Source organism: Pezoporus wallicus, unplaced genomic scaffold (genome assembly GCF_028554395.1).
Source record: "Pezoporus wallicus isolate ANWC-B61680 ecotype Strahan unplaced genomic scaffold, APGP_CSIRO_Pwel_v1 contig_7073, whole genome shotgun sequence".
NCBI lineage: Eukaryota > Metazoa > Chordata > Aves > Psittaciformes > Psittacidae > Pezoporus > Pezoporus wallicus.
Window position 1 is genome coordinate 3425245 of NW_026641326.1, and position 12044 is coordinate 3437288.

At 39.7% G+C, this 12044-nt stretch overlaps 1 protein-coding gene across 2 annotated transcripts in view; it reads right to left on the reverse strand.

Annotated features, from left to right (window-relative positions):
- Window positions 1-527: 527 nt before the first annotated feature.
- SHQ1 (SHQ1, H/ACA ribonucleoprotein assembly factor) overlaps window positions 528-12044 on the reverse strand; it is a 54297-nt gene continuing 42780 nt past the window's right edge. The window contains exon 12 of one of the 2 annotated variants that reach the window (XM_057422912.1): window positions 528-1641. In XM_057422912.1, the coding sequence (XP_057278895.1) occupies window positions 996-1641 (646 nt within the window). In that variant the 3' untranslated portion in view covers window positions 528-995. The remainder of the gene's footprint in view (window positions 1642-12044) is intronic. The other variant, XR_008973985.1, reaches the window with a different exon arrangement.

Genomic DNA, 12044 nt, shown 5'->3' on the forward strand with positions numbered 1-12044 from the left:
CAAACCTGGTGGTCTATGTCCCATCCTGTCTCCCTCCCAAATCCTTTTGTAGAGACTGAATAACAGCATGGAATTTGCAGCAGCCACCTGATTTCAAGAACTTATTTACAGTTAACAGAAATCAGCACAAAATATATTGACTGACTGGATTATTTTAACACTATAAAGACAAAAATGAGTTAGCCAAAGCTACATGAAACACTGGTAACACAGCTAGCTGTAGACAGCACTGGTATGCTTTCAGTCCTATACTCAATTGCTGTACCATGTTGTTTCTTCCATTTTGGCTAACATTACTGTGGTGATACCAAGAGTATACACAGAAAGAAACAAACAATTAGAATTCCTGGTTTTTGAGGAGCAATAGTAGAGTCCACACATGAAAACCTTTCAAAAACAAAACAGCATAAAAGAATAAACACATGACAAAACTATTGAAATAATTGAAAAACTGCAGAAATATAAGCTATAACCCTTCTTATACGGATAAATTCCTTTATTTTGTACAAAAATTAGAAAATATACACTTAAAAATATTTTAACACTATTTAGACTTTTAAAGTTATAACCATTTTTTAAGAGCTATGAAGCAAAATATCATAAACAACTTCATACAAACATAATGAGGATATTTTTCAAGTAAATGCCAACAGCTAAAGATAACTAAAATGATGCTACAAATCATTTCAATTGTATTTGATTAGGACATCATTCTACTACCAAATAAGCTGAACGGAAACTGTTTCTAGAAGTTTACTGAAATTACACATTCCCACATGTAGAGCTCAAATGTGAGACTGAAAAATCTAACTATGAGTGTATCTATCATACAGTCATGTCAATTCTTTTCAAAGCAGCCTTGCCCTCCGAACTGTCAACACAACAAAGAAGAAAAATATCCGCTTCTTTCTGAAGCTCAAGATAGCCTTGGGAACACCTCATTATAGCAACGAGCTGCATTGCTAGTGGGTCACACTGCGCTCTAACACAGTCCTTTAGTCTTCATCTTCATTTGTGCCACAAAGAAAAAGCAATGGGTTTGTCTTTGAAGACACCTCTAAGTAATTTCCCTTCCCATCAGTATCTTCTGAAAGTCTGTCAGGTTCAGATACATGGCTTTCGTCTTGCTCCTGTAAAATGCAGCCTGGAGTAGCCGATCTTTCAGGCTGTTCTGAAAGTCTAATTGCAGTGTGCATTTGCTTTTCTAATTCCGCTATCAATTTTCCAGGAGGAGTTGCAGATCGCAAAGAAACCTTTGATTTTTCATCACTAACCTCAAATGTCGAAGTGTTTGTGCCCTGCCTTAATCCATTACAGTCAATAAGTGGAGCTGTCCTCTCCTCGTGAAGCGTGTCTTGTACAGAATTTATTTCCCCATCTTCACTGGTTGAGGACTCTGGCTCATCTGAATCAGAGCCTTCTGTCTCAGATGAAGTACTGCTTGATTCTTCAGAGTCACTTGTCTCCGACTCAGAGGAAGGCAGCTGTTGCCTGGAAACTCTGCCAGCAGCTTTTAACATGCTCTCTTCCTCTTGTACCAGCACTGCTGCTGCTTCTAGCTCTTCTAGTTCAAATCCTATGTGGGACTTAGCGAGTGTGGTTTTCTGCAAGGACTCAGAGAGTGCAGCCAACTTTTTTGACCTTTAACAAAGAAGAAGATACTTTACAAACAGAAGAACTTTACAAACAGAAGAACTTTCCCATCTGATAATGAGAACACAAATCTTAAACATTCCTACTATTTTCTTGGTTTGCAGACAACTTCAAATTATAATTGTAAAAGTAGATGCTACAGAGGGGAGAGATCAAAAGTATTCATAATTACTATTATTTTAGGTAACCTTTTCCCACAAGGATAGCCAATAACCCACTGAAAGTCTATGGTGACACTTTCAGAAAAGATAGTGCTTCTTTGATGTTTCAGCAGTGCACAGTAAGGGAAAACAGACCTTTTCAGGAATGCTGATAGCAGCAAATCCTGCAGTATTTGGCTTGCTGGATTAAGTTTATATACACCAGTAATGATTTTGGGTTATTACCCTTCCAGATATGTCTGTTAAATGCAGATGAACTGACAGAACATAACTGATCAGGTCCATCATGGCGATACATTCCCCTCCTTTCAAAGCCTGCTTGACGCACCCCATGATAGCAGGAGATGTTTCAGTGCTGTCTGTAGATAATGCTCCACCTTTCATGTATAACTCAGCTTAAATATAATTCAATAGAAATATCAGGAGCATTTAGATAAACACCTCTGATACAGTAGGCACGCCACACCAGCTTCCGATCTTTGGTACAGCCAAACCCATTTCCTCAAGTGTTTTAAAGTGAACACATGCTTTACCAGAAATGTGCATCATGGATTTATAAATAGAGAGAACAAGAAGAGAGTGCCTTGAAATGGGGGGAGGGACAGAGGGGAAGGGGAGGGGGTAAAGGGAAAAATGGGTATAAAATAACAAACATACATCCTGTTTCTTGTTGTAGAGTTTTGCCTCAGACTATCAATCAACTTTTCACCACTTCCTGCAACAGCAGGTCTACTATAAATCCTGCAGTAACTGACTGGGTTTCATTTCCTCTGCCAAACCTGCTAACCTGCAAGGCATGACACACTGACACTGGAGCAAGTAGCTGATAATGTAATACATGACTCCTGCGAGGCAAAAGTTAAAGTGCTTGTTCTCTCAGCTGAACGATTTTAAAGATCTTTATATTCTATTTCCCAGGGGGCATAATTACTCAGTATAACATAGACACGTCATTTTTTTTTTCTCCTAAAGGAATTGTATTTAACAGTGGGGGAAGGGAAAGTCAATGCAGATTCTTTTTACAGAGACAGCATAACGTTTAACGCTAAACTTGGAATAAAACATACTAAAACTTCCTTAGTTCAACCCATAGACTTAGAAAACTAAGAAATAAGTAAGTGTTTACCAGAAGTAACTGAAGCAACAAAGAAAAATTTCTGTTTCTAGGATTTTTCAATCTGAAGCTAAAAATCAAACCACAACATCATCCCAGCAGCCTCCACTATAAACACGGGTACCAAATCTGAGAAAGCTGCTTACTTCACACTGTTCCAGTTTTTGATGTTTGAGGATACATTTCCATTTTATTTTTGTCAAGAACTTGGAATTTTTCTTCAAAAGTTACAGAGAACTTGAGAAACTGCCAACCTAATTGGGAACACAGAAAGCATTCCCCCTGTTCCATACGTGAAAAGAAGCCAAGTGATAAACAGAAAGGTTCATGAAGCACTGCAGTAGGTGGTAACAAATTAAGAGGATTGCAGGGAAATTTGCTTCTTGAACACATTGGTGAGAAGCTGGTTTATACCCCAAGTCACACGTTAATATCCTTTTCATAAAGCATTTTGTGTTGCTTTTGAAACAGTTTGTTTCCTTCCTTCTAATTATACCTATGCATGCTCACTGGAGGGAAGGGATGTCATCCAGGGGGACACGGACAGGCTGGAGAGGTGGGCCAGTGTGAACTTCATGAAGCTCAACAACACCAAGTGCAATGTCCTGCATATGGGTCATGGCAATCCCAGGCACAAATACAGGATGGGGGGAGAATGGATTGAGAGCAGCCCTGAAGAAGGAGGATTCTGGGGTGTTGGTTGATGAGAAAGAAGCCCAATATGACCTAGCAGTGTGTGTTTGCAGCCCAGAAACCAACCATGTCCTGGGCTGCATCGTAAGCAGCAGATTGAGGAAGGGGATTCTCCTCTACTCTGCTCTTGTGAGACCCCACCTGCAGTCCTGCATCCAGCTCTGGGGCCACAATGTAAGAAGGACAAGGACCTGTGGGAGCAAGCCCAGAGGAGGCCATGAAGATGATAAGGGGGCTGAAGCAGCTCTTCTCTGGAGACAGGCTGAGAGCGCTGGGCTTGTTCAGCCTGGAAAAGAGAAGACTCCAGGGAGAACTTAGAGCAGCTCCAGTGCCTAAAGGGGCTGCAAGAAAGCTGGAGAGGGACATTTTTCAAGAGCCTGCAGGGACAGGATAAGGCAGAATGTCTTTAAACTGACAGAGGGGAGACTGAGATTAGATATTATGAAGAAATTCTTTACTATGAGGGTGCTGAGGCACTGGCACAGGTTGCCCAGAGAAGCTGTGGCTGCCCCATCCCTGGCAGTGTTCAAAGCCAGGTTGGATGGGGCTTGGAGCAGCCTGGTCTAGCGGAAGGTGTCCCTGCCAAGGGGAGGGGGTTGGAACCAGATGATTTCTAAAGTCTCTTCTAACCCAAACCATTCTGTGATGCTACGTTTGTGCATATGTCCCCTTCCCCTGTGAGAGTTAATAATATGAAAGTACAACCCTTTTTACTGTCCTACTGCTGGACTGTTCACAAGTACACAATGATCTTTAAAAGCTGAATGTGCCTTGTGACAGAGAACACTCTTTTGTACCCATTTTATATGTAGTTCATTGAGCTACTAACTGTAAGCACAACCATTTCCTCTAGCAATACCTCTCCAGCTCCAGCCACCTCAGTCTCACCTACCTATTTTACTACTGCCATTATAGACAGCAAATAAACTTTGAAAGTGCTGTTTGCCCTCTCGCCTCTCCTGTCATGTCCGTCACTTTGTTTACAAATCCTCTATGTATTTTTTTATTTTTCCCTATTTCTGCTGTTCTGATTTTTCATTAATATTTTTTCCTGCTAGATATTCTCAGTCCTTGAAATCACACCCTTAAAATCCTCTCCTCCTCTTTTACTGTTCTCTTATAATGCACTTAACATGTTAGATATAGAAACATGTCACATAACTGCATCAAGTATTAAGGAGATGTATGGCATCATGTACTTTCTGGCATTAATGAATACTTAACTGCACTCCATTTTGCTTAATGCCTAGTGTTAAGGAAGAAAATACAGTGATAGACTGATCTGACTCAACACACATTATGTTACTAAATTAGATGTGGTCCTACTGACAGATGAAAGAATGGCCTCTCTAAAGCAGCAAAGTGTTTGATCACTCTATACACAAATGGGTTTTTATCAATGAGTTCAAAGAGAAGAAGTGAAAAGGCTGGTGCCTGACAGATACAGACACCAGCCCTACTGGGTAACTGTAAAACTGCAGAAGGAATTCTTAGCCTGAAACCCTTGGGTTAATTCCTTTGGTGTGATCAAAATACACATCAAAACAATGACAATAACTGATTTCATAAACCGATTGTGGCTTCAAGTTTCACGTTTAGTCCTTTTTCCACAAAGGTTTCGATAGAACTACTGAGAGAGGACATGCTTTTTATCCTTACAAAGGATTACAGGAAATGAAAAAAAAGACACTGATTAAACAGTCTGCTCTTCCCTTCTAACAATCACAGCACAAATGGATACTCTGCTTGGACGACTAAACGCCTGCAAAGGCCAACAATTCCATCTGCCCTCTTAAACTCCGTAACTGCCTTACTTCAACTCTCTCACACAGTGGTTCCATGGAGCAGTGTGACTGCCAAAACCATGCACAAGAATACATACAGTCCACGAACTACCAACCAGCATGTTTCAGGACAGGGGAAGAGGGGCAGACTTTCTTTCTCTCTACACTGTCAATGCCCCAAAGAACATGTCAGGCTCAACCACAGTAGGAATCTTCTAATAAACAATTTTTAAAGTAGAACATATTTTACTATTTTCCTTAGCTCTTAGCCACGCCAGGTATTTGACTGATACAGCATGAAAGTCTCCTTTTTGGTTACTCAGATTCCTTAGTAGGCTATGTGCTTCTTCCCAACTTTCACTCTGGCCAGTATGTCTCTACCAGAGCTCAATATTTCAGTACTAGAAACAAACTCAAAACCTCATGATCTTGAAAAATTTATACATAAAAGCAGAAAACCCCACTTCCCAACTTTCAAATCTATTAAAAGGGAAAAAAGGATTACTTGAAGAACATCTTGCTACCCCCCGCTTTTCCCATAACAGAATTAGAATTAGCTAGCTGTCCTCCTTGCTTGGAAATACTTTCAACACAAGACTGGGGGTCTCTGAGCTAATGATTTCCTTAGCTGAAAGACAAGCAACAATTCAGGATACAAAAATGAGACACCAAAAATGAGATTTTGTGTATTAGAAAGCTGCAGTAAACAGGTCCTGCTGTTTCCAAAATCTTTTGAGGAGTGGTTTAGAGATTAGACAGCAAATACTTCAATTTTTCAAGTATGATTAATGGAACTGCATGATTATTTTCAGACATGCTCATTCAGTAGGCACATGTGTGGTAATGATATTGCGTTATTATGGTGCTAGTGTTCTTACATAAACATGCATAATAAGCTTTAAAGGTGCTATACATGATAATTATTAGTTATCACGATATCAGTTGCTTAAGGAAAATGTTTAATTACAGGTTAAACTGAGCAGATGCATGTTTTGTTTAACATATAACTTTGAGGAACAGATAGCAGCAGCATCTCAGGGCTTGCCCACGTAGTTTGGAATTTAGATTTTCAGACAGAACTACAGTAAGCCTTGCCTAGGCACAGGAGAGAGTCCCTCCATGTGCTAGAAGAAGAAAAAGAAATCTTGTTCCAGAAATCTCAGATTGCAAAAGAGTAAAACTGGGGTTAAAAGAACAAATAATCACGAGATTTAGCAAATAAAGGGATACGGATAAAACAAGGGGAAAAAAAGGACTATGGCAACAGGAAAGGGAAATCATTAGTTTTAAAGCAAAGCCCACATGTGGCAGCATGAAGGGAAGTGATGGCAATAGGGACTGACTGCAATGCTGAGACATAAGCAGCAGCCAGGGTGGGAGGAGAGCAGGACACAACTTCTCCGGTTCAAGATTAATGATTCTAAGAGCTTTGGTTCTACCTCCTGTTCCAAGGAATAAAGAAGGCATTAGAATCTGATGAATCAAGACAGCTCCAGAACACAGAGCTGTGAGAGAAAGGTCTCACAGAAGACACATTAGGGATTTGATTGTTTCCAAGGAAGATTTAGCATGAGCTGGAAGGGAAGACAAAAAAAATCAACCTAGCCACAGAAAGTAAAAAAATAAATGCAGGACTTGGGGATACATCCAGCCACACAAGCCACTTTCTTTCCAAATGTTAAAATAAGTAATCATGCTTCTGTATACTATGTCCATCAGTCAACAACAGTACTACCAACCAAAAAGGTTTTAAGGAGTGTTAATGGACTAGGCCTTTCCATCTGCCTTACATCCAATTCTCTTGCTTTAGCAGTTCAGTTATATTGAAAAAAGTAAGCAAACAAAACTCAAAGAGTACTTGAAAATACGGCAGTATTCTGTATGATTGGTGGCACTGCATACTCCATCACTGCATGGGAGTTACGTATGTAAAACACCGCATACAGTATTTGCAAACATGGCAGGAGACAGCCAAATTGGCAGCACAGCCTTTCAAAGCAGGAGTCAGTAATATTTCACCATGGAATGAAAAATGATGTTTCTTGCACAGGCACAAGCTCTAGCTTGCTTCTGTTTTGTAAACAATAGGTTTATTTCTACTGCCTCCTAAGTTTTCTGAAATACACAGTTTAAACTAGGCGTAAGACAGCACAATACAACAGAACGTTCACATTATCTCCCCCTGCTCAATCACAATCAAGTCAGTGTACAGCGTGCAAGTGCTGTCATGGCAGATTGAGCTGTTCTTGCCCAAGCACAACACAAAAGCAAGCATGGGAACCTGTATATCTAAATCATTGCTAACAGCTTTGGTTACCAGCCTGGTGTTTGAATGTGACCTAACTGGTCCTGGAACCAAGGTGAAGCCTAAGTAATTTTGGAGTCAACATCAGTCTTGTTATTTTATGCTGTTTGAATGTGGTTACGGCTATTCACTATGTTATAATAATAATAATAAAGATGCTGGGGAGGGACTCTTCATTATGGACTGTAGTGACAGGACAAGGGGTAATGGGTTAAAACTTAAACAGGGGAAGTTTAGATTGGATATAAGGAAGAAATTCTTTATTGTGAGGGTGGTGAGGCACTGGAATGGGTTGCCCAAAGAAGGTGCAAATGCTCCACCCCTGGCAGTGTTCAAGGCCAGGTTGGACAGAGCCTTGGGTGACATGGTTTAGTGTGAGGTGTCCCTGCCCATGGCAGGGGGGTTGGAACTGCATGATCTTAAGGTCCTTTCCAACCCTAACTATTCTATGATTCTACAATGGGAATCAGTCCTCCATGCTAGCAGTGCTCTAACCTGGCTCTACAGGGCTGACAAGCCCTGTTTTAAGTGTAAACCACTTTAATTATCTTTATACCTTACAGGCAAGATAAACAAGTCTCATAGAAACAGTAGATGCTTCAAGTGCAGCCATGCCTTTGCAGTGTCATAGGTTCCACCAAATACGAAAATAGATCCGTCTCATTGTCAAGCAGCCATCTCCTGGTAGGCCTACAATTCCCTGAGATGCATTCAAATAGTGACTAGCCAGATGCTGTGCTAGTCAGGAGGGCTGATAAATATAAAAAGGGCAGCTATTCAACTTAGCTCCACTGAGCAAGAGGTCTTGACACACATAATCCAGCCAATAGTGAAGTTGTTGCATTAAGCAAAAGGCTTTTTGTCTGTGGGATCACAAGGTTTTCTCAACTGCCTTAATTTTATGTATTTACTGAATGAGAAGCTACCAAATTTAAGGAGAAAGCATCAGTCTATAATTAAACTACTTTTCTCAAGAAGGCCTGACAAAACTCAGACTTATATGAGGCAAAGTTTCACAGACACCCTCTTCTTAGATAAACAGATAACAAGCAGTACAACCAGTCAAGAGTGTAACCACTTTAAATGTGTTCCAAATAACATACCTGGCAGCATTGTTTACAATTCTCCACAACTATTCTTTTAGCCAGAGGTATCATAAGTATTAAGACAATTCCAGAGTTAATATCTGAGACATCACCAGATATTTTCCCCAAGTAGAACCTCAGCAGTTCAGATACAGAGAACATGTAAATTTAGTAGCTGCAAGACATTGAAATGACAGTTAAACTATAAGGGATAATGAAATCTTCTACCTTGCCACAAGACTTGTTGGGGACAGGCTGCAGTAGGACATGGCTAATATTTCTCCGTGGACTGTCACTGGTGACCAAAAAGGGACCTGCAAAAGGGGCAGACTCTCCAGACCCTTCAGATCACCTTATTTTTCCCCTGCCCAGAGTGGTTCTTGCTGGATTCTATCCATCACTGTCTGGCCAAGCACAAGGTGTATCAAGAGATATTGTTCAGTGTTCAGTCCGTTGATAATGCCAACATTAACTTCTCAAAGGAACTCTGTCATGATCTTGACAAAAATCAATAATCCTATGGCAGTAAGTCTACTACTTAAGCTCTCTCAAAGCAGAAGGCACAGCCAACCATGATACCAAAAGATAAAACAAGCTCATACAAGAATGACACAGGTGACAAAGCATCAACTATTCTTAAATGTACTTGAGAGGACAATAAATTGCTCTTCCATCTAAAACCCAGATGTCCTCTCTAGTTCTGCACAGCTGCTTGAGCAACCAAACTGATGAGCTTTGGGGAAAGACTCCTTAAGTCAGCATTGTTGCCTCTTAGGCAACACTCTAAGTCACTGGAACAGCGTATTCTGACACTCAGACGTGGAGATAATGTGAGGGAAGACACAGATGCTCTCAAACTGCAATAATATAACTTCTGTTCTTTAAACCAGCAGTAAGTAGTGTGCTTCCTTCAGAAAAGCACCTAACAAAGGCAAGCATCCCTCCACACTTGACATACAGCTTCAAACAGCTAGAAAGAAGAAAACAATACACTGATTGAATTCTTATGACATAGAATTGAAAGGCAATTTGATTTTAATAAAATATTCAAGACTTGAAAAAGTCTAGGTTTGATCAAACCCAACTGGTAAAACACAGAAGCAACAATGGTGATGGCACTGAATGCAAAAGCAGACTTCATTAATGTAGAAACATCTGAAGTCAACATGCACAAAAAAAAAAAGCACAAATGACTGAATAATGGAATTAGTTAAAAAAGAAAAAAAAAAGTATCTTCCAGTTCAGAAAAGAATCTTCACAAATGGACATTCAGCTGCAATAATGAGAAACCCATCACACTAAACACATCACCCATTTGACAAAAGTACTCTTTAGAAGTCATGGGTTACAAGAGAACATGAGCTTCAGAGTCTGCCTGGAGATAAGAGGCTAAGATTCAATTATACCTTTTAGCATGTGTTTTACAGGAGATGCTGTATTTCACTATTTTCATTTCACTTTCAAGGTTACTCTTAAGGAGTGCTTCAAATTATACACTAGTCCATAACCTCTAACCATAGTGAAGTAGTTTTGAAAAAGCAAGCTCAGGATCAATGAACTAAAATGCTCCAAATTAAGTTCTGAAAGAAATGCACAACAGAAAGCCTTGGTGTTAACAGACAGTGACAACCACTTTGCCTATCTGCACACACTGTATTACAGACTACGCCAAGGAATGTAACCTCACACTCATTTTAGTGCAAAGTACCTCATGCACACCTTTATCCCAATTCCCCACAAGCTTAGGGAAACTTTTATTTCATCTGGCCTCTGGGAACAATTATTCTCTATGGTGAAACATGGCTAAAACTTAAAGCGTAAGACTACTACCATGAAGTTTAAGACATGAGGTGGAAAAGAAAATACACATGGCACCTGAACCATAGGGCAACCCTTTCACTGAAAGAAAGGGCCCTCATTCAGAAGATCACAGATAATACTCTTTTATACCTACACAATGCACAGAAAATGCCATAGGATCATAAAGAACAGAGAAGTCTAAAACCTACTTGACATCCCTATACAAAAAAGGCACCTCTAGCCACAAAGTTCATTATTCCATCAATCAAACAGAAAGATGAACATGCAACATTTACTAAGTCACTTTCCAGCCTTCATTAGCTGGTTAGCTCATCATAACCCTACCTGGCTTATGAGATCTGAAAGAATCACAGAATAGGAAGTACATTAACAGAGAGGAACACAAACAGCACCACTCGTTTCACATGTTTAGTTTATTATACATTTTTATAGTAAGTGGCAGAACCACTAACTAACTCTATTAAAATCTCATTAGCTCTGATCAATGAGTATGGAAGATAATATAAGAACAAAGCTGAATTTAATGTGTTAGTGAAGGAGAAACAGAACCATTTTCTTCAGGAGTCAGGTAACAATGGACCTAAACTTTAATTAATCTTCTACATTATCTGCAGCAAAAAAAGAGCCAGATGAGTGTAAACACAACAGAAATAACACAACATTTGTTCACATGATGTAGTACTAGATTAACCACTGTCCTCATAGGAAGGAAACACACACACCACTAATGTCTGCTTCATTTCTATACTTCTTTCTGAAAAGCCAGCTGCTAAAATAGTATGTGCTCAGTCTATTCAAGGCATTTGATGTAAATGCAGGTAAGAACTCATTCTTTCCACTTCTCAAGAGGATGGATTCTGTTTTTTAGCCTGAATAGCTCAGGTATATATAGGTTTATACTGTCAATGTCTATACTGTTAATTATTTCCTTTCTAACAACTCTTGGAAACCAGGCTACTTCAATCAAATTTAAGAGCAACAAGAGTTTAAGAAAAGATCTTCAAATTCCTACATATTTGATGAAAATAAGCAGATGTATAAATAATGACCCTCATAAGAAAAGACAAGCAGAACACAGCTATCATGTATTGGCTCGCTAGGAAGCCATGACATGCGAGCACTAAACATGATCAGTGCTAAAACCAGCTACTGATTATGACGCCCCTTGCCTGGTAGAGGTGTCAAACGATGTGGTGAAGAGATTAGGGCACAAGGCTTGGGTTTGTAGAAGTACATGCCATCTTTATTTGCTCGCTCCCTTGTAGACATCAGACAAAGTGTTAACACCACAAAAAATCTTTGTCTTAAACATAGGAAAACCATACTATAAAAAAAAAAAAGAGCACTGAGGTAAGGAAGAAGTCAGGAAAATACATCTCCCTGTAAGCAAGATGCCACCACTTCAAATTGACAGCATTAGAAGAGCAG